At 39.6% G+C, this 24509-nt stretch overlaps 1 protein-coding gene across 1 annotated transcript in view; it reads right to left on the bottom strand.

Moving 5' to 3' along the window:
* LOC122787719 (WD repeat-containing protein 62-like) overlaps positions 1-24509 on the bottom strand; it is a 1689893-nt gene that overhangs the window by 665121 nt on the left and 1000263 nt on the right. The window contains exon 18 of the mRNA XM_044054617.1: positions 243-385. Within this exon, the coding sequence (XP_043910552.1) occupies positions 243-385 (143 nt within the window). The remainder of the gene's footprint in view (positions 1-242; positions 386-24509) is intronic.

Genomic DNA, 24509 nt, shown 5'->3' on the forward strand with positions numbered 1-24509 from the left:
TAGGCTTCATAAGATCCTCACAGAGTAATTGCCTAGTAAGTACCTATGAACTTATTCACTTACAAAGGACTAGTCACATCTGAATGTGATGTCTACAATAAACAGTTCGGAGCAGACTTTTTGTTGTGTCTTTCGGCTTTTCCCGGTTAGGGGTCGCCACAGCGGAACTCCTGCTAGTGAGAAATCACTTGGCATTTCTGAAAATGACTGTCAGGCCCAACTAATTTTTACACAGCCCTTACCAATATCAGAATGGTCTTTGCATGGGGTTTCCAGAGAATCTTGCTCGTCTATCTCCGTTTCTTCAGAACCAACTTCTAGCACCTTTCGCTCTCCATCACATGGCTGCATCACAGAATACGATAATGTTGCAAATGATTCCCTCCTAAGGTGCACAAATAGTACAGGTTTTTCTTTTACACATTTGCTTGTAATAATTTTGAATACAAAAACACACAACACAATAAAGAGGTTATTTACTCAAAATAATACAATTTTACAGTGCTCTCTCTCTCTCTCACTGGTCTACATTACATAGCTGAAGTTTCAAAACTTCGAACCTCACATGAGCAAACTCATATGAGCAAAGTTCGACACATCGACTATATAATAAAATTAAAAAACAAAACAAAAAAAAACTTACCTTACCACTCTGAGCAGTGGGGCAAGCCCCCCCCCCTGCACCCCACACACCCACCCTACTTAAATAAATCAACTCAGAGAACGCAATTCAGTGCAGAAAGGGAAAATTTCCCGTTCTGCGCATGAAAAGCCGTTGACTTTCACCTTCTATCTTTACAATGTTCGATCATATGATGTCGACCATCTATGATTCTAACATCTCTCTCTCTCACAAACACACACACACACACACACACACACACACACACACACACACACACACAGACAAATTTGATGTCAGATCTAAACAGGCTGACAGGTCTGAAACTGCATGGTACAGTCAAAGCAATGACTTCCAAATACAGAAAAATAGAAAATCTAATAATGCATGCCTCTCATGCATAGTATCTGAATTCCAGTGGTTAGATTTTAGAGTCCCTAGTAAACTATCTGATACCAGTGATGGGTGTGAAAATTTTCAGGACCCTGCAAAGAGGGACTCTCCCTACGAAAGCCGTTCAGTAAGAAAGCAGGGTGGATGGAAGTTACAATATTGATGCTACATTTACACAAATGAATCACGCTACAAAATAAGAAGAAAAGTAATGGATCCTCAGTGGTGACGGCCTAGCACAGATTTACAGCAGAAATTTCCAGCTACCAGATGAAACTTTAGGCCAAAAAAAACTGCTGTTCATCATCAGTCTGCAAGGACGAAAAAAACTGCTACTTAAAGGGCAAAGTGGACTTTACACCTTAATTTCATCTTATTAAAAAGGAGTAGGATCACACTTCCAACAGATGGAAGGTTCACAAAACAGGAGTAGATGAGTGTGTTTCTGCTTTAATGACCATGGGGCTTAAAGACCTGAAAACTACAGTAGGTGCAAAAGAAGTTTCTTATTCTCTTTGGTCCCCGAATCACCTGGATAGCTCATTGGAGAACAAAGGGCAGAACCAAAAGGTGGGACTGACCAGAAGACATTAAAGACTTAACTCCCCAACTCTCATTCTTTTCCTGGAACAGATGTCTAGGTTGCAAAAACACACACATAAGCAGAAGACTTTCTGAATCAGGTAAACAAAACTGCAGTTCTCTTGTAAAATAAGCCTTGATCAACCCAGGGAATGCTTTTTTTTCCATTTAGGGAATAATAATTAGGTGTACAATGACTTGGCTATGACAACACTTTATTCAGTGATAATGGTTATCCTCTCTAGCCTTAGTGAAAGAAGCAAATGTTTCTTTCATATCTTCATGCATAGCCAGAAATATTCAATACCTCCAGATACATGAAAGCCTGTTCAGTCTCCACCTGGATTTGACAGGATTGGAAAACAGTAAATGAACTTGGGTCAGTTTCTCAAAGAAACCCAATCACTGTAAAGGATTAACACCCACTAAAGAGGTAGGATACTTAACAGGTTTTAGACGAATTAACCCTCTCAAAGTAGACTTCTGAAAAATCCAGCTGAACTAGTTCCACTGAAAAGTATCATGGACAGCAGAGAGGAATGATAGATGAACTTTGACCACAGAATATTAAAGCCCAGTGATAGAAAGGAACTCAGGAAAATTCAACTCACATGAAAAAGGATTAAACCACCAATATCATTTCCAGATAGCAAAGGGTTTCTATTTGGCAATATAAGAAATGCTTGCAGAATGTATGTTCTTACTGCTACTCCTTTAAGGCTCTAAAATGTAGTTACCGCTATACCCTCAGAAGCTATGCGTGAAACTTCAGCATTTGTGGATCTGGGAGGTGAATACACAAGTAGCATGTCATTAGAGGAACAGGTGGTAGTAGAGGTGATTGGTGGGTAGGTGAGACAGCTCCTGAAATAAAGTGTACCGTATGCGGTAATGTCAAAATGATAATGATGAGAAAGTACAGATGTGTATAATCTTACCATAACAGTAGTTGTCCTTCTCTTCACTGCTGCAGTATTCTCTACAATAGGGATTCCTGGCCAAGGTCAGCCTGATGTCTGGCCAGCATACCGAAGTCTTAAGATGTAAAAGGGAAGTTGTAAGTCATGTGTATGCTTCTACTGCGCCGGGTATAACGGTGACGTACGGACATAGCATCTTCAGAAATGAAAAGCCCTGCACGGGCAACAATCAAAGGAGAAAAGAGGAAACATGTACATCTAGACACAGAAAGTGAACATGGGGAGGAAGAAGGGAGGGAGCAAATACTGCAACATTAAAGAGTAGGACATCTACTGTTATGGTAAGATTATACACAACTGTACTATGTCCTTCTACATCATTATTGCAGTATTCTTTACAATAGGTAGAGTACAAAAGCTCTGGAAGTTGGGGGGAGGAAGGCCGAGCACAGCCCTCAAGAATGCCATGCAGGATAGCCCTGGCAAATCCAGGTCTAGCCCTTGAAACAATATCCTGCTTATACTGCTTGGTAAAAGTATGCACAGAAGTCCAAACAGCTGCCTCAAGAATGAAACTGGTATTCAAAACTTTGAAAAAAAAACACCAGAAAAAGCCACAGCCCTGGTAGAATGAAGAAAGAATGATTTTCTCATGAAAGCAGTAACAAAAGTAAAAGGCTTTAGATATCCAAGAAGAAATTGTTTGCTTAGAAACAGCCAAACTTAAAGACCTAGGATGAAAAGAAACAAAAAGCTGCTCAGATTTATGAATGGCTTTAGTTTAATCCAAATATCTGCCGTCTATGCAAATCTAAGATGTGATGAACCTTCTCACAAGCAGACTGTGGACATGGGAAAAAAAGGGGGCAAAGGAATGGACTTATTAAGAGATAACTCATTAACCACCTTGGGCATAAAAGAATGATTAATACAAAGCACCACACTGTCCTTATGAAAAACAAAAAAGGAAGGAACAATAAGGACCTGTAGCTAAGACACCTGCATGGTTGAAGTAACTGCCAAAAGAATAACAGTCTTCCAAGAACAATGCAGTAAGAAAGCTGAAGCTGCAGGCTCAAAAGAAGCCAGAGTCAATTTTTCCAAGACAAAATTAAGGTCTCAGGAAGGAGGAATAGGCTTCTTGGTAGGCCTAATATGAAGGACTACAAACGTAAAGAAGCACCAACAGTACCACAGCTAGGAGATTTATTTAAGTTAAACAGTACAAACAGTACATGTTAGCACTTTCAGGGATCTACCCCTTCATCAAACTGTCTGATGAAGGGGTAGATCCCTGAAAGCACTAACCTGTGTACTGTTTAACTTAAATAAATCTCCTAGCTGTGGTACTGTCGGTGCTTCTTTATGTTTGTAGTTCCTTATTTTCCACTGACAGTTTTGTGCCTAGAGAGGACTCTGTGCACCTATTTATACTAATATGAAGGACACCTTTAAGAAATTATTTGACCATGAATCTAGAAAATATAGGGGGAGTGAAAGGCAGACAAGCAGAAATGGGTAACGAGCAGGCTTTAAACAGAAGAGCATGCCAGCCCAACACTGAACAGTTCACACAAACAAGAGAGAACCAAAGGGAATTCCACAGAAAGTGGATCCAGTTTACAAGAAAGACACCAGATAGAAAAATCTCTTCCATTTGGATAAATAAGATTTTCTGGTAGTGGGTTTCCTGGCCTGCAGAACCCAAAGCATGCCCTCAGAATAAACGTTGCTTAAAAGGGATCAAAACATTTTCACCCACAGTGTCAGTTGAAGAGTGGACAAGTGGGGATGGATGAGAGACCTCTTGTCCTGTGTGAGTAGGTCCACCCTGTGAGGTAACTTGTGATGATTGCCCTTTGCTAAATGCAGAAGAGGGAACCAATGCTGTCTGAGCCAAAAGGGAGTCACCAACAATATTTTGGGAGCACTCTGTTCTACCTTAAATAGGACCTGAGGTATGAGAAAAAGGGGAGAGAAGGCTTAAAGAAACATCCCCTTCCAAGAAAAAGAGTGGGCATCCACCTTCCAAGTAAGAGGACATGGGACTCTGCTGCAAAAGACAGGAAGTTGTCTGTTCAGAGAGGAGGCAAAAAGATCTACTTTAGAAGTACTCCACTGGTGGACAATGTCCAGAAACACATTTCTGTGAAGCATCCATTCGAGCGTTTGTGTTATGGACCTGCTTAGACCTGTTCTGATCTGAAGGAATATAAACAGCCTGAAGAGTCACCTGATACTGGGCAGCTAGATCCCAAACCTGAACAGCTAGTCTGCACAAGAGAGAAAATCTTGCACCCCCTCCACCCCTTGCCTGTTGGTGTACCATCAGTACGGTATTGTCTGTGAAGATTTTGAGGGGCCCTGGTAGAAAAAGCCTGAAGGCCTAAAAGAAGCCCTCTCATCTCTGATACTGATGTGGCCCTTCTTTTGACAAAGAGACCAAAGGCCCTGCACTTTCAGAGGACCAAAGGAGGCCCCCATCCTTCCTCTGAAAAGAGTTCCTGACTGGGGACTGGAAGTTGAAAAAGCAGCCCTGGAATGAGGGACAACTGATGAATCCACCACTGAAGTTCCAGTCTGAGGCATGGGAGAAGGGGAATCAGAAAATTCAAAAGGTAAGAATGTTGAAGTTAAACTGACTTTAGGAACCACTGGAGCTTTCTCATATGAAGCTTGGCTACAGGAAGCATAGAAATACTGGTAGCTATGTATCCCAAAGCCTTGAGAAACTCTCTGGCTGTAATGGAGTCCAGAGGAAGAAGGGAGTGAAATAATGCAATCAGAGTTACCCTTGGGAGGAGGCAGAGAAGCCAGCACTGGAATAGTCTGGAGCCTGCACCCTAGATAACCATAATCCTGAGAAGGAGTTAGGAATGATTTTTGGAAATTCACTGTAAACCCTAAGCTTTTCAGGAGACAAATAGCAAGGAGAAGATGCTGAAATAAAGTCTCTGAAGAGGAAGCCTGAATGAACAGGTCGTCTGAATTTCCCTCCATAAAGCAATCACAAGACCGAGGCATTTGGTGAAGATCCTTGGGGCAGTAAAGAGGCCAAAGGGCAAAGCAGAGAATTGAAAATGCAGGGAAGAAACAGAGAAACATAAACATTTCCTGAAAAGGGGATCAATACGGATATGGAGATATGCATCCTTGAAATCCAGAGAAACTAGGAAAGCCTGAAGAAGAAGAGGAAACAAGGTTTGAAGGGATAACATCAGATGGAAAGAACCTTCAAAAAGGTGTTGAGCTGAGACAGTTCCATAATGGGTCTCTCGGTGCCTTCTATCCTGGGAACCATAATCCAATCTCACCAACAGGAGTGTGGAGAGGAAAAAAACCCCATAAAAACCAGTAGTCTTAAAACTTTGTTGATGAGCTCAGTCACAAGAATTTCCAAAAATCATGAAACCCATGCAGTGTTCCAAAGCAACAAGTTTTTATTTGTCACAGACAAGCAATCCTCGGCAAAAAAAAAAAAAAAATCACAAATACTTTACAATGTTAAACATATCAGCTTTCATACACTTAAATTATGTGTGGAAAATATATGTATTGTTTAATTTTAAACCAGCCTATTCCAGACAAACAATATATAATGGGCCGTAAAAGTGCATTTTAGAACAGCAAGTACACACCCCACCCACTACTACTGATTAAATCAAACTAAATTCTAGTTAAGGAAAACACTACCTATTTGCAACTCGCATTCCAGGATTAGGTATTAAGATATGCATAAAGTACATAAAAAAAGACAGTCTTTTAACTAAAATATTTCAGCTAACTAATGCAATAAAGCCTTCATCAGGTCTGTCACAAGAACTAAAATCATATACATAGGAATACAAATAAAAAGCGCTAACTCGATATATACAATAAAAACACACACAGCTATCTAACTATAAACATTATCTAATTACAACACTATAAATATAAATATATATCTGTGTAATAATATTTAATAAACATCCATCCATATATATTACTGTGCATAAAAACTAAGTTATTTACAGCTCAGAGAAAACATCAGTGCTTTGCAGTCAAGAGAAAAAAAAAACACCTGTTTTCATGTTTACAGCCCCCAAAAATGTTTATACAATGAAACCAGTAGAAAAAAATACATAAAAATACAGAAAACAGTGGATGAAATAAACTAGTAATATACAAAAGTGTGCGAGTGTGTGAATGAGTGTGCATGAGCATGCACCAATATGCTAAATGGGGGAATTATTCCAAAACTATATGGTAATAGTGGCATGAAATAATGTCTGTTTTGAATTCCCCCATTTAGCATACTGGTACATGTTCATGCACACTTATGCACAAACTTGTACACTTTTTTTACATTATTGGTTTACTTTATCCACTGTTTTCTGTATTTTTGTGTGTTTTTTCTACTGATTTTCATTGCATAAATATTTTGGAGGTTGTTCATAGGTTGGTATTAGACTATCGGCCCTAGGGCCTATACAAGCCTAGCCATAACAATTCTCTGGATATTTCATCCCACAATATTTACTTCCCTGGACCCCTGTTTAGAAGGGTGACTGACATGATCCCTGGGGTGAATTTCCTATCTCCCATCCAATCATCATGGTTCATTTTGAAGAGGGCCAAGGAGGCGCTCTGCTTGACATGTATGGGCAGTCTATTCTAGAGTATGGGGAGTCTCTGGGACGGGAACCTGTCCCTCCAGCATGTTTTGTTCATTGTGATGACAAGGTTTAGATCCCTGGAGTGTGCGGCTTTGAGGGACTGGGATTTTTTTAAGTGGAGCATGTCCAACAGCTCAGGGTTTGACATGGCCTTGTATGTTAAGCAGAGATCTCCTCTGAGTAGACGATATGCCACAGAGTATAGCTGGAGTTTTTTTTAACTGTCAGCATAGGGCATCTGCTTTAGGCCTGTGATTCTTTTAGTGAGGTATTCTGCGGCCTTTCCAGCTGCTGCAGATGTCTTGTGAGGTACATACCAAACGGGGCGTTGTCCTCTATAATGGGTCTAATGAGGGATGAGTACAGTGGGACCATGACCTCCTTTTTTCTGGATGAAAAGCCCTTAGTGATGATGTGTGCCACACAGAAGGATTTCCTGACCCTTGTGGCGATGTGGTTATCGAAGGTGAGACCACTGTCCACCTGTGTCCCTAAGTCTCTCATCACACTTTCGGTGTTTAGTGTACTGCCACCTATGTGGTAATTCATGGGTACATGTTTTTTTTTTTCCCAAAGGGGATAACTACACATTTCTTGGCATTAAGCTTGAGCCCATGGCTCTGGCACCAAGCATCTGTTTCTGTAAGGCCCTTTTGTAGAATATCTACATCATTTGGGGATTCAATAATGGCTCCCAGCTTGCAGTCATCTGCGAACTTTGTAAGTCAGTTAGTGTTGGCCTGTACTTCAGAGAAGTAGATGCCAAACAAGAGCGGTTCCAGGACTGAACTCTGAGGTACTCCACTTGCCTGGAGCTGGATTTGGAGTCGGCTATTTTTACAGTCTGGGTTCTGTCAGGAAGCCAGTTGGCAACCCATCGAGTGACATAGGGATTTATGCCCAGCTTAGTATGTTTATCTATGATTCCAGAGTGGGGGATGGTGTCGAAGGCCTTGGTGAGGTCCAGATAGGCTGTGTGGACCACCTTACCCTTGTCCACAGCTCTAGAGACTGATTTGAAGAAGTCAATCAGGTTCAGGAGACAAGATCGGCCCTTCACGAACCCAAACTGCGTGGGGTCAGTGTTTGAAGGTTGCCAATGTCTTTGTTTATAAGTTCCATGATAATGTGTTCCATGTCCTTGCAGATCAGGCTCGTCAGACTGATGGGACGGTAGTTCCCAGGATACAAGGTGGATCCCCCCTTGTGGAGTGGGATAACTGTAGCTGTGCGCCACTCAGTGGGCATGAAGCCTGAGGTGAGGCTATGATTAAACATGACACTTAGGTGAGGTGCCAGTTAATTTTGTAGTTCATGTAGTACACAACCCGGGATGTCATCTGGTCTCATGGATGCTGTATTCTTAGCTTTGGAGAGTGCGGTTTCTACCTGTGTGGTCATGACTACCGGAACTTGGCAATCTTTTGGTATTGAGATGGGCCCTTTAGGGGGTGACAGGGGGGTGAAGTTGGCACTAAATCGATCTGCCAGGATATTGGCAATATCCTTGGGATCAGTATATTTAATGCCATTCTGTTGTAGCTCAGAGCAGATCTGAGCATTGCCATTTAGATTCTTGACATAACATTCTTGACATAACTATAGAATGCCTTGTAAACAAGAAAACTGTCATGACCACTGTTTTTTTTCCTCTCGACTGCAAAGCACTGATGTTTTCTCTGAGCTGTAAATAACTTAGTTTTTATGCACACTAATACATATGGATGGATGCTTATTAGATATTATTACAGTTATATATTTACATGGTTCTAATTAGATAATGTTGATGGTTAGATAGGCATGTGTGTTTTTTTCTCGTATCTAACTAGTTAGCCCTTCTTACTTATCTACCTATGTACATGATTTCAGTTGTTGTCACAGACCTGATGAAGGCTTTATTGCATTAGTTAGCCAAAAGTAATTTTAGTTAAAATTCAGTCTTTCTATATGTATGTTATGGTTTTCTTAATACCTGACTTTGGAATGTGCACTGCAAACAAAAAGGCAGTATTTTCCTTTTCTAAGATTTAGATTGACCTAATCAGTACTAGTGGGTGGGGGTGGGTACTTGCTGTTCTTAAATGCATTTTTACAGCCTCTTTATTTTGTTTGCCTGGAATAGGCTGGTTTAAAATTAACAATACATATATTTTCCACACCTACTTCTAAGTGTATGAAAGCTGATATGTTTAACATTGTAAAGTATTGCTGTTTTTTTTTTTTTTGTTACTGAAGATCGCTTGTCTGTGACGAATAAAGGCTTGTTGCTTTGGAACACTGCAGTGGGGTTTCATGATTTTTAACTTATAATTTAACTGTAAAATATTATTCCCATTAGCTACAGTTTAAACATGACAACTGTGCTTCTGCAAGAAATCGCTGAAAAAGACTGACGGAAGTTGGTTTACCTCTGGGCAAAACTAATGGGAGGACTCTATAGCACAATTCCCACTTTGTCAATTACTGTTTAGGAGGACAATGAAGGAACTGGAAATGAAACTAAAAATAAAAAAAAAATGTTTTTTTTCCCTTAGTAATATTTGTGTAATAACAATACTAAAGTGAATTGCATGTTACACTGCAAAGAAGTTCTATATGGTATACACATTTATTTTAAATGTGGGGAAGAGGAAGTGTTAGTGACTGCTGTTTATGCTAGTGATAATTTTTTTTAACTGTAATACATCTAGGATTTACAATGTAATAAAATAAAGGATGGACATAAGCAATTTAGTGTTGTAATCTTGGGTTGCTGGGGCTATTATATGTATTTATCATATTATGTGTGTAATAAAACATGATAATTAATGTCCGCTGTTTTACACAGGTGGAAGTCTGGACCGATATTCTCATATTAAGCTTCAGAGAAGATCATTTTTTACGCAAACAGGCTAGAAATTGGAAACCATGAAAATTTTTAACTTTCGAGCATTTGAAAACAGCCGTTTGGCTTTTCCATTAGCACCCTTTTTCTGAAGGGAAGGAATGAGAGGTGTGCTCTAAATGATTTCTATTGAGTCCTCTCTATTGGATTTGTAACACTTCACTTTTTTCATCAGTAAATGCTTTCAGTTCGAGAGTTTACAGGTGCAAGCAATTAAGCAGAAAATGACTAAAAGTGCTCCGAGTAATTTGTATAAAAAACATTATCATTAGGGCTTTAAAAGGGGACTGGCAAGCAGTTCAGTAACATACATGAAGTTTTAGACTGTGGTAAGCAATTACTTTTGCTAGTAGTTGCATCCCCAGCCTTAGTATTTCAATGTACTAATTATATAACCGTGAACAAATTAGTTTATCCATTTGAGTAACCAGTACATTTTTTTCTTAAGGCTAACTTGTTTACCTGCATGCACACATTTGTTTTCCCACATATGGGAGAGAAACAGAGATAGGACAAGGACAGATGGCAACAGTGCAAGAGGGAACACAGACTGTAGCTTGCAATTTCATTGTAATTAAACCTAACTTTGGAATAGGTAAAGCCTGTAAAAGTGCATCCATTTGGGCTAACCACCCCTAGAATAACTTCCCCTTTTGCAAAGTTATATATAGCCTTTTACTAAAAAGTTAAATGGGGTTAGAGGGATTTAAAAAAAAATTCTGAGTGCTTTTATTGAAGAAAAAATCCTAGGAGTTTCTGGAACAGGTTCAAAAGGAGATGACAAGGAGTAACTACATACATGATTAGTATGTAAAGCATAAATGTATGTAGGTATGCTTCAACCTGGAAACAAATTGAAAAGAAGTGTAACGCAGAGTATATGAAATTAACAACTTTTTATAAGAATGGGTGCCTTATAAATATTAACACAGAATGTAAACGTCATTGTAGGTTAGATAAAAAGCAAATAATACTGAACTATGTTAAGTGTAAGGCGTTTGTTACAGGAGATATATTTGGATAGAAATGAGTATGTAAATTTATCAAAGAAAGGATTTCAGAATGGACACTTAGCAAATGATCAGGGAGACAGGAAAGAGAGGAGGGGTAATAATACTGACTGAAATAGGGGCTTCAATAGTGATACATAAGAAAAGAAAAAAAAACGTTGTGGTAATTAAAGGTTATTGGCAAGGTAGGAGGATTACACTGACATGTATTCACATTCCACCTAAAACTTCTATTAAGGAGCTTACGAGAATTTTGGGAGAAATAATTAGTTTTCATCACGGACTATTATTTATGGCGGGGGCTTGAACCTAATTTGCAATAGTGATGATGCATCAGGGGGACCTAGTAGGAGAAAATATAACAAAAGAGAGTAGATTCTCAAGAAATCCAAAGCCCTGTCACTACACTTGATAGCCTAGAGACTGCTAAGAGGTGACCTAAGTCTGGCATATAAGGCATCCTCTAATCCATTACTGATGGGTTTACCACACATCAGCCAGTCAAAAGACATCAGAAATACTCAGTCTAGAAATCCAAACCTCCTCCGAACATCAACAGAATGGTTTGGAGGGACAGGAATGTTTAGCAGAGGATAACCACAGGCTCCTGATCCACATAAAACAAAGCTTATCCTTGTCTATTTTCAAGTGTAACTTGGATCTATGGATGGGAAACAGAAAATTTACTCCAAGGCTGCCCCCTAAAATACTAATACACAGTTACAGCTCCCAAATGCTTTATTCCATGCATGGGTCCCCTCAAAATATCTATGGTATGATCCCAATTATTCTCTTTAGGGGAAACATAGAGGCAGTTAGCCTTGTACTTACCTATGAACCTAAATATTTCATCATATTTGGAATGGAATAAGTGAATTCACTAGGAGGAACTCTGAATGCTCTGAAATGCATCTAATAACCATTTCAGATCATGCAACAATAAGGACTAGGATAAATATGTAGGCTAATGAAGTAAAAAAATGAAACACTGTCACTTTCCTACTTGCATATTAAAAAAAAAAAGTTATGTACTCACCATAATGTTCCATCTGTGTTGTCCATTTTCATTCTTCAAGTTGTGGGTCTTGGATCAGACCCTCGGATCTGACTCGGACGCTTTCCAAAGCTCAAGCTCCTAGCCTACTCATAATGCCTCATTCCCCCAAGATTACCTCAGATTGAGTTTGCTGCTAACATATTGCAGACTGTATACAAATGTGTATACATATATATATAAATACATATATATATATATATATATATATATATATATATATATACATTAGTTAACTACTAGAAAGAGACAGAACAAGGTTCAGGAGCTCAAACAGGAACTTAAGTTCCTATAAGCATATCCGACAGGTCTTTCACAGTCATGGGCAGGGGAAAGGTGGGTGGGAAGGTTAAGGAAGAATGAAAATGGACAACACAGATGGAACATTATGGTGAGTACATAATTTCTTTATCTGATGTTGTCATTTTCATTTGTTCTTCAACCTGTGGGACAGAGTCCCCAGCTACAGTAACCTTGGGTGACCCTCATGGAAGGATATTCTAGAGCACTGCAGAACCAAAGGCAACTCTATTTCTGGAGGTGGTTGTTCTTCTTTCGGCTTTTTCCCGGTTAGGGGTCGCCACAGCAGAACTCCGGTCCCCAGGTGGCAGACTTGGGGTTGTAAACACAGTATCCAAGGAGGTAAGGGGTGGATTTGAAAGTATTGGAGCTGAGGATCTCCTTGGTAAGGAGAGAACCCTCTCCACCACCTTGAAGGCAGATGGGCCTAAAGACAAAGACAACAATCTCAATGGAGCCTAAGCTGTCAGGGCAGAACACACTTGAGCCTCACCGGCAGTCCGTTCCGAAGGAGGACTCATCACAGAGCTGTCAAACATCGAAGCTCCAGGTGGAAGTGATGGCTCCAAAAACTTCCGAACTGAAGTCAACCCCTAGAACCAAAGTTGAGGCATCAGCTCCGAGAAGAACTCATCTTCAATATTGCTCCTACTACTACTGGAACTGTCTGGGTATCATTCTTCCACATTGCTCTTTTTTCTACCTGCAAATCCTGATATCTTATGACTTTGTGTCTCTCTGTACAAAAGACACTGTAGACACTGGGTGTGGCGATTTCAATGATCAATGGCACTTTTGTCTTCTTTTCATGGACCACTACATCAGGTTTTCTAGCATCTTTTGAACTGTTGGTAATGGGTGATCCCATGTGATGTAGACTTCTTCATATTCTATGATGCATTGTGGCTCATGCTTCCAGTGTTTTTCACCCACTTCAATACCATAAAGTTGGCACAATTCCCAGTGCAACAGGCTTGCCACATTTTTAGGCCTTTCAGTATACAGTTTTTCTGCCATTAGTTGTCACAACCAGCAACGAGGAGTGCAACTGTTTCCAATTCTGTTTTACAAAAAAATACATTTGTCTATTTCTCCCACACGTTCAATGGGCCTTGTAAACCAATGTGTATGTAAGCCCACTATCTTGGGCCGCCAATATTAATCTTTTATGTCTTGGTTTGAATTTGCCTCTCCTAAACCATTCCTGCATTCGATCCTGATCAACATGAGGTTCTTCCAGAAGTTTTCTATACTTGCAACTATATTTATGCATTTTCCACATTTCTCGCCTTCTCATCTGGTCCTTCACCTTAAATTCCTTGATTTTTTGGCACATTCAGTAGTTGCCTGATTTTTATCAACTTCTGGTTTGATTTCCATTCCTGCTTGATGCTGATATGGTTCTGCTAGATTAAGCAGATTCATTCTCATGTTTCAAAAATTTCACTATGTTTGGGTCTTGTGAGGTCAGCAGATGTGTGCAGTCCCATGACTGCAGATCTATACATGTAATCAATTTCAAGGAGGTCCATCTCTCCTTCGGAACAGGGAATATATAATATTGGTATGCAGTGATTTTTTATAAATCATTTGGTGAGCATGAAACATCCTTCTTGTTTTCCTGTCTAATCTATCCAACACGTTTTGGAGCCAGTCAGTCACTCCAAAACTGTAAGTTAAGATAGGAAGGTCAAACTGGTTTATAGCTTGAATTTTGTTCCTAAATGCCAATGTTGTTTTCAGGATTAATTTTAGTCTTCTAAAGTATCCCTTACTCAGTTTTACTCGCATTTGTTCATATTTTACTGTTGATCCTTCATCATTTCCCAAATATTCATACACTCCCTCTTGCTCAAGCTCTTCTACATCAAATTCTTATCCCAAACTGATGTTTTCTTGTTGTTGCAGTTTTCCTGCTTTAAAGGTTGCCTTTGTACATTTATCAAGACCAAATGACATTCTTATATCATCTGAAAGTTTTGACAACTTGCAGTTGTGCTTTCAGTTCCTCATCTGATGAGATATACAGTTTCAAATCATTGAGAAAGAGAAGATGAGAAGTCTTTACACTTCGTTGTTTTCTAGGAGGCAAATTATAGCCATCGCCTAAGCTGTTAAGTAGACAGCTTAATGGGTTATAGGCAAGACAGAATAGCAGCAGTGCCAAAGTCAATATGGAATATCCTCCCCTTTGAATTTTTATCCCTGGGATAATAACTTGTCCTTTATCATGATTTTATTGCAAAGTGGTCTGCCATTGTTTCATGGTCACTGTAATGTAGTCTATCAGTGTAGAGTGCATCTTATACATCTTTAAGCACTCTTATCCATGAATGTGGGATAATATCAAATATTTTTTGCAGTCAGTCCATGCCATACTTAGATTCTTCCCCTTTTCATAATTCTTCATTATGACTAACAACAAATGATCCTTTGTTACATATGACTTCTTTTCATTGCCTGTGAAGATAGGTGAAGGCTGCCAGCCTAGTCCGATAGACTTTTATAGATAATTCGGTCATCTGTAAATATTAATGTAAACCACAGGCTTGTGTCTTAAATGGTAAAAATAGTGTTACACGTGGAACTGGAAAAAATGTAACAGTGCACTCTACTGACCAAGTAAAGCATGTTGTGACCCTTTGATGTTAAAACTCGGAGCCAGTAAGTCTAGAGTGAGGCATCCTGCTTGTTGTTTTAAGGCTAGAGGTAATGGCCATAATTTGCATGCATAAATGTCCTTTATTGCTCTAGTTTCTGCCCTGAAGTGAAGAATGTAAATGTAGTTTCTGTTAGCCTGGGAACCCAGGGAAGTGTGTAGAATGATGTAATGTAACCCAGGGAAGTGTGAAGAATGATGTAATGTGAACCAGGAATTTGATTTTAAAAACAGAGAGAATCAGAGAGCATTAAGCATTTTTGTCTTGACCATCCAACTCATCAGCACTGTCTTGCTCTATATGTAAGTTTATCTTAGACTTGCGTTTTCTCTTGCAAATAACTAGAAACTAGAAAGATTGGATTTTAAGTGTTTTTCTGTGATGTCAGAACTGTACAACTGAATTATTTTAAGTATTTCTCTGTGATCTCTGAACTCTTGACTAGTACTGTGTAGTAAAAAGTATTGTCTTGTGTTTTGACTATTTGTTCTTAAATATTTTTAAAACCCTTTCAACTGTGGCTGTTTTTGTAGAGATAATTTAAGATCTTTAGAGTACTTGCAAGTCTTTGGTAAAATTGTACAAAGCCACGCCAATAGTTTTAGCCATGGGCTATACTACCAATTGGATAATAATATTGCACAGTAATAATTGGACACCCTTTTAAGGGCCTTTGAGTAGCTGATAAATATTAGTGGGTGGTGGCAGCTGGTATTACCTTATAGTCTGGGAAAAAGGGGTACAGCTGGAGAACCTGTGCCAGCCTTCCCCAGGCATGTCTATGTGGTTGCATAAACTCTTCTCAAAGTGTGCGTGTGTGTGTCAGCTACTTGGGCAGGGGCACGAAGCACTGGTTGGACAGAGACGGTGCTGGAGGTTTTAGCTTGCCCACTAGGCTGAGATCTGGACCCTGTAGCTGGGCCAGTGGAGAGTCCTATTGGGGACCTGGAGAGCAAGGGAGCGACCCACCATGGACTGACTGTGATCTCTGTGTACTCTTAAGGGAAATTGCACTTTTCTGTGTGCATTCGTTATCCTTTCTTCCTATATGAGACGCCCCTCACTGGGGTTAGTGGTGAAGATTGAGGCTCCTTGATTGCTGGACCAGGGCATGGGCGTCACATTGCCCTTTTGTTTTATTGCTATAATTGAGTTTTCTTCTAAATGACTGTAAACTCTGTTGGCATCATTTTCAATGTATAGTTTATACAACATTGGTAGGCAAGTTATTGGTCTAGAATTTAATATACAGCCTTTTTGTGAGGCTCGTTGGATGTTGAGGCAGATTTGTCCAGGGAATGTTTTCTGTGTTCCTGGACCTCCTAATGCTTTTTGGTGGAGGGTTGAGCCCCTGAAGTAGAAGAACCCACACAGCTGAGGCAGAGAAAGGAATCAGGCCCTTTAAAACAAGTTTCTTTTGGCAGTCAGCCAACGTACTTGGGTGAAACCCCTCACAGATGGAACAGGAGGTTTTCAGATGAGAAGGGCTGAGACAATACACACAATCCCCTGTGGGCATCAGATAAACAATCTTGTGATCATAGGAAGTTCACTTTTTAAACCCTAAGGGTTTATCAGACATACTAAAGTTACAGAAAAAAAAGAGAAAGGAGGAGGTGAAGAAAAAAAGAAAGTCCTGCAAGAACAGACTAACAAATGCTTTTTTAAAAATATATAACTAGGAAACGGGGGAAAGAGAGGATTAAGGTAATAGTAGAGAAACAAACTGACTTATCTGAAAAGGTTGACGAGAAACTCTGCGGAGATTGAGCGAACGGATCATAATGCAGCCTGTCAGAGTGGCAAACGAGATCTAAGGTAATCTGGAGAAATGAGGCATTATGGGTAAGGGAGCAGCTTGAGCTTCAGAGCCTACGGCTGTGAAAAGCAGCCGAGTCAGATCCCAGGGCCAGATCCGAGACCAACAGGCAGAGGAACGAATGAAAATGACATCATCAGATGAAAGAAATTTAAAGAATGAGTAATGGAAATGATATGAAAGTTATTAGTGAAGACAGAAATTTCTTCAGTGTGGAAAGCTAGGGCATAAAAAGAAAATGAAGTTTAAAAGCATGGTAGAAATATGACAAAGAAATAAGTAATAGGAATTACTTACAGAAGTTGACAAAGGTTAAAATATTGCAGAAGAAGAATCTCGCAGAACAAGAAGTTGAGTAAGTGTTAAAGGGATAACAGTACCAGGAATACTACTCACAGCTGAAGGTGCTCTCACCAAACAAAAGGAAGAAAAAGCTGTAAAAATGTGAAAGCAGCCACCACGAATATCAGCAGGACATAGGTTACAGCAACTCCCAAGTAATGACCATAGGCAATCCTTCAAAAACAGCAAGAACTTTTATTCAAATAACATGAAATGAGCTTTGATAGCCAAGCTATGCTTCTTCAGATATCAATTCAAAATGAAATCTGTAATGCTTATATACAGCTTTTGGGCGGGCTCATTAAACATACAAATGCAATTAATCAATTAGTAGTCATAGAGACAAAAAACAATCTAAACAGTTTAAAAAACAGTTTAAAAAACAGTTTAAAATGCATTACCTAAAACTGTTCATATAAATTATGCACATAGCAATGTAATAATGAATCATAACCATCATTCAAATCAAACAACAAAATTTATCTAAAAACAGCTCCAAAGAATTCTACAACATCAGATATACATTTTAGTTCAGTATTATGCTGACCTTCATTTTCGTCAAGCATAACGGCCATTGCTATATTCAGCATAATAGAACTAAATAAAACAACTCACTGCTCACTAGCGTGAATATATCAAAAATAGACATGAGGAACGCTGAAAATCTACGACCAAGCGTACAACATAAAAATAGAGCTTACTTTGCCTCAGTAGAACATTTCACGATCCAAAACCATGTATATGTTTACAAACCATTTCTACTTTGTATATAGTACACATCCAAAAGCGTTCATAGCTATACGGAGAATCACGTGCTTCTGAAGGATGACTTGAAGAAGACAAGGCTTCTTCTGGGTCCTAATGCCTAGAGTATACATAACTTTACAAGCATTAAACCGTGTTTATAACAACTGCCGAAGTTGCTTGAAACTTAATCATATCAATGAAAGGGGCATTGGTTCAAATACTGTAACTAAATGCCTCCCTTCTATGAACATATAAACTAAATACATAGCTAATAAAACGAGAAAAATGAGGAAATACATACAGTATGTAAAAAATATATATACACAACCATAAAAGATATGTGCAAACAAGCATGAGAGTGTTAAAGGGATACATAAGGAGTATCTGAATATGTGTAAGTTTATAACAGCTGTCGTAAAGCAAGTACTTTTATAACAATTCAAGAACACAAACGTTCTTCCCACAACAACTCAGGCAATATAAAGTAGAGAGAGTTGTTGACAAAGTTATGGGGCATATGACAAGAAAAAATCCAGAGATCCTATAGAGATCTTAGAGATATTTTTCAAATTCTATAAAAGTTTGCATAACGCACAGGAGTAGGAACACTAACAAAAGGCACAAATAGAAATAACACATGAAAGACTGTATGTCAAGGTTAGGGAAAATGATGCTCAAGTATTGATAGGTGACATGAGAAGAGATGAGATAAAAATGGTGATGTGTATTCAATCAAAAGGGAAGTCTCCAGGAACAGATGACATTCTTGTGCAAGTCTGGAAGTTAGGAGGAAATAAAGTGATAAAGTTCTGGAAAGTTTTGTTTATATTTTAAAAGGGGTGTACAATACAAACTTGAAAGAAAGCTGTGTTGGTTGTATTACCCAAAGAGGATAAAGTCCCCATAAAACCAGTATTATATACACCAATTTCAATTTTAAACCATGATTACAAGGGCCTATGTCAAATATTCGAACTTCGAGACCATATGGTCGATATTTGGACATTCGAATATCTAATTAAAAAAAAAAAAAAAAAAAGGAAAAATATACACTAACAGTGCGAGCAGGGGGGCAGGCCACCCTGCACCCCCCGCACCCCCCCCCTACTTAAATATACCAACTCCGAGACCGCACTTCAGTGCAGAAAAGGGAAATTCTCCCATTCTGCACTGTACGGCACCATTAAACGTTTGAACACCTGAAATGTCGAACATATGGTCTCGACCATATAACATTTGACATTTTAAGCATTCGAATAATTGACATAGACCCGATTACAAGGAGTTTATCTGTATAATAGCTACGAGAATGGGCAAGGGTGTTGCCAAAAGTGATAAATATGGATACATGTGTGTGTTTGTGGAAGGAAAGCAAACATATTACAATATTATTAGAAAGTACAGTTGTGTAAAATCTTACCATAAAAGTAGATGTCCTTCTCTTCACTGTTGCAATATTTTTTACACAAGGGATTCTCTGCCAAGGGCAGCCCAACTTCCAACCAGTATACCAAAGCCTTAGGAAAATACAGACATCATACATCACAAGTATGCTCCCTGCACAAAATGTAGGGCATAAAGATGATGTATAGGTATACATACCTCAGAAATGAAAAGCCCAGGAGGAATAAATATTCCTACAAACTAGGAGGAACATATGCACCCAGAAAGAGACAGAGGAAAAGAATTCCAGGCCAGGAAGAGAGGAGTAAGGCAGAACAGAAAAGGAGGAAGGAGGGAGCGAATACTGCAACAATGAAGAGGAGTACATATGTTATGGTACGATTTTACACAACTTTACTGTGTCCTTCTTTACGTAATGGAGAGTAGAAAAGCTCAAGAGGAAACTTGGGTGGAGTAGGGCATAGAGGAACCCTCTAAAACCTCATGCAGGATAGCTCTAGCAAAGATCGACATTTTTCTGGAAATATATAGCTTACAATGCTTAGTGAAGCTATGGACAGAAGTCCAAGTAGCAGCTTCAGTGATGGAATTGGTGTCCACTCCTTTCACCACAAGAAGAAACAGCTCTAGTAAAATAAGCTTTAATACAGATAGAAAGACATTTACCATGAAATGAATAACAAAAATAAATGGCCTTAAGAGATCTGGGAAGATACGGTTTGCTTAAAAAAAGTCAAACCTAGAGACCTAGGATGGTAGGAAATAAAGTTGCTCAGATATGCAAACAGCCTTAATCTTATCCAAATAATGTACGAGCTGTCTATGCAAATCCAAAGTGTAAAGGTCCTTCTTACTAGCAGACTGTGGAGAAAGAGAAAACAAGGGCAAATTAAAAGATTAAGAGATCAGTCACTAACCAACTTGGGCATAAAAGAAGGATTAGTATGAAGAGATACCTTGTCCCTGTGAAAAACCAAGGAAGGATGAACAGCCATAAGAGCCTGCAGTTCATAGACTCTCTTAACCGAATTAAGGGCTAATAGAAGAACAATTTTCCATATATGCAAGGAAGCTGAAACTGGAGGCTCAAAAGGAGCCTGGGTCAATTTCTCAAGTACAAAATTAAGGTCCCAGGACAGTGGACTAGGCTTTCCGGAAGTCCTGCTATAAAGGATGCCTTTAAGAAATTGTTTGACTTAAAATCTAGAGGCAAGAGGAGTCAATGGAAAACACACAAAAATAGCCGAAAGGTGAGTTTAACTGAAGAATATGCTAACTCAGCATGAAGCAATTCACATAAGAGAACCAGAGGGATCCCCCACAGAAAATGGATCCTGGTTATGAGAAAGGCACCAGACAGGAAATCTCTTCCACTTGGATAAATATTTCCTTGTAGTGGATTTCCTGACTTACTATCGAACCCTAAGCAGGTCCTCAGGAAGAAAGGTGCCTAAAAGGGATCAAAACCCTATCACTCGCAGCGTCAGCTGAAGAGTAGACAAGTGAGACTAGATCAGAGACTCCTTGCCTTGTGTGAGAATGTCCAACCTTTGAGGTAACTTGTGGTGATTGTCCCTGGCTAGGTGAAGAAGGGGGAAACCAATACTGTCTGGGCTAAAAGGGAGTCATCAACAAGACTTTGGGGAGTCTTGCTTGATCTTGAGCAGGACTCTTGAAATCAAAGGAAGGGGAGGGAAGGCACAGAGAAACATCCCCTTCCAAGGAAGAGAGAGAGAACATCCACTTTCTAAGCCAGAGGACATGGGACTGGCACTAAAAAGATGAAGTTGTCTGTTCAAAGGAGAGGCAAAAAGATCTACTTGTGTAGTACCGCATTGATGGACAATGTCCAGAAACATCTCAGTGAACCATGCATTAGTGAGACTGTGTACTGGATCTGCTTTGTGTCTGCAACTACATTTTGTTCTGAAGTAATGTAGACAACTTGAAGAGACCCTCAGTACTGGACAGCTAGGTCTCAGACCTGAAGGGTAAGTCTGCAAAGAAGGTAGGACCATGTCTGCTCTTGCTGTTGATGTACCACAGTGATGGCAAACCTATGACACAAGTCAATAGTGACACACCATGACATTTGGGTGACATGCCAGTGTTCATTCACATTTGAGTTACCAAAGAAACTGAATGAACAAAAACACAAGAAATATGTGACCCTGCACTTATCTACTAAAACTCTGCAACAAAAAAGTCATTAACTGATAATCAAATCAAATGCAATGTGTTCCGTACTTTTTCAGTTCAATTCAAAATTACTATTAAAAGTAGGGTAATTTCTTGGTGCACTGTTTTAAGCCCAGTTATCAGTGAGGATATCAATTTTCCTCTTGTAAGTCACTGATTTTTCTTTTACTTTTATAATGCACAGCAGCGCATGATTGGACTGTACTTTTTTTAAATACATGAATATGTAAGGGGAGGGGGGGGTGACATACCCGCAGAGTCATGATAGGCATGTTCCAAATTTTTGACACACGGAGCCCAAAAGGTTCACCTTCACTGATGCACCACATTACTGTGGTGTTGTCTGTGAAGATTTTGAGAGGCCTGGAAGAATGAGGGAACAAAAAGAATGAAGAGCTAAAAGGACAGCTCTCATCTCCTTTTGTTGAGATGGCCTGACCGATGATGAGGAGACTAGAGACCCTGGACCTTGAGGGAGCCGAAGGAAGCTCCCCACCCCCTGTCCAAGGCATCTGAAAAATGTTACTGAGATGGGACTGGGGGGTTGAAAAGGAAGCCCTGGGTTGAGAGAAAGGTGATGAATCCACCCCTGAAGCTAAAGTCTGAGGCATGGAAGGAAAGGAACTAGAAAATCCAGTGGGTTACAGTGCTGAAGCCACACTGTAGTTTTCGCATATGGCGTGTAGAGGCAGCATAGGAATGGTGAAGACCATGAATCCTAGAACCCTGAGAAAATCCCTGGCTGTGACTGATGACAGAGGAAGAAGAGACTGAAAAAATGTGATTAGAGAGGGAGCCTTGGGTGGAGGCAGGGATACCAGCACGGGAATGGTCTGGATCCCGCAACTTAGAAAAACATGATCCTGAGAGGAACCAGGACTGACTTCTGAAAGTTTATGGTAAACCCTAGGCTTTGTAAGAGACAAACCATAAACTGGAGTTGATGAAGCCTGAATGAGCAGGTCGTCCACATAAGGAAAGATTTGAACACTTTTCATCCTGCAAAAGGCAATGACAGGAGCAAGGCAGTAGAAAGGCCAAAGGGCAAAGCACAGAACTGAAAATGCATAGAAGAGACAGAGAAACAAAAACTTCCTGAAAGGGTGATGAATCAGGATATGTAGATAAGCATTGTTGAGGTCCAGGGATAATAAGAAAGCCTGGGAAAGAAGAGGAAACAGGATGTGAAGGGACAACATCCACAAAGAAGGGACATTCAGAAAGGTGTTGAGCTGAGAAAGATCCTGAATGGGTCTCCAAATGCCTTCCTTCCTTGGAAATAGAAACATATGGGAATAAAAACCCTTCCCTTCCTGGCAGGGGGCACAACTTGAATAGTGTCCTATGCCAAAAGGCCCAGAAGGAATTCTGAAAAGAAAGGAAGGAAGTTGTTCCCGAGGAGGGTGAGGCATGCTCTGAAAAGGATAAAGATTTCCACACCATGAAGTAACTCTGACGGATGATGGACAGAACCCCAAGAGACTTGAGTAAGCCTTAACCAACTGGGAAGAGACAGGGAAAGACAAAGTGGTAAGGGAACCTGACCCAAGGAAACTGGAAGCAACTGTCAGATAGAACCTGGCTTGTCTTCAAAAGGAGGCTTCTGAGAAGTAGGAGTCTGAGTAGACTTAGCAGGAGGTATATGCCAATTACTCTTACCTTTAGGAGGAGGGCAATGCTCTCTGCATACAAAAGCAGATTTAGAGGGATAATTCCTCAGGAACTTGGGTATCAGAAACACAAAAATATATGTTTTTTATATATATAAATATATATATATATATATATATATATATATATATATATAAAATTTTATAAATATAAATATATATATATTTTTTCCTATTTGTTATTGTAGTTGTATGTGTTTGTTTATGTCTTGGAGCTTATCTCCCTGGGCCTCTACTGAAACTGGACATATATCCAGTTAGACTAGCACAGTCAAATGTAAAATAAAATAAATAAATAAATAAATAATGTTTCAAATTCTGTAAGGCCTTGCCTTTATACTGGTGGTACATAAAAAGTTCAGCAGCAGCAGAACCAAAAGGTTCTTATTATCAAGAGGAGCATCCAACAAATTAGCCTTAATAATAAGAAGTTATGTCTTACCATAACGTTCCATGTTAGTTGTCTTCTTCTCGCCTTCCTTCTTGCTGGATGGGTTCAGAGCCGATCCTCGTCTCCGACTCGGCCTATACTATAACTCGAGAGCTATTTTTACCGGCTCGAGGCAGCCCTATATCCCACAATACCATGTGCTAACTCCCCAGATCTCGTTTGGAAGCTAAGACATAGTATAAAAAGTAATATTATAATAATAATATTATAATCCTCTTTTACGAGTACAGGTTACCTGCTAGTAACACTAAGGATACCATAAAAGACGCAACATATTGTATCTCCAGAAATGGAAGGACTCAGAACCTCGAGTCTATCCAGGCTAGGGGGCAGGAGGGAGGGACGCAAGAAAGAAGGCGAAGAAGACAACTAACATGGAACGTTATGGTAAGACATAACTTCTTAATGTTAAGTTGTCATTCTCGCCTTCATTCTTGCTGGATGGGACAGCGTCCCTAGCATCTTAGTCCTGGGTGGCTCAATGGAACAGACTCCTGAGTACAGTGGAACCAAAATCAGCTCTATTTCTGGAGGCTAGATCAAGCTTTTAATGGGCAATAAAGGTATGTTTGGATGCCCATGTAGCTGCTGCACAAATGGCATCTAGTGGTAACCTTGCTTGAAAAGCCGTTGAAGTTGATAGTGCCCTGGTTGAATGAGCTTTAGGCCTAGAGGGTAGTTGCCTGTGTGTCAACTCATAGATCAAGGTAATAATAGATGTCAGCCATCTGGAAAGAGTAACTTTCGATACTGGAAGCCCTTTCTTGCCTGCAGCATAAGAGAGGAAGAGCTGGTCT

This window comes from Protopterus annectens, chromosome 1.part0 (genome assembly GCF_019279795.1).
Source record: "Protopterus annectens isolate FY-2018-M chromosome 1.part0, PAN1.0, whole genome shotgun sequence".
In the NCBI taxonomy this organism is placed as follows: Eukaryota; Metazoa; Chordata; order Ceratodontiformes; family Protopteridae; genus Protopterus; species Protopterus annectens.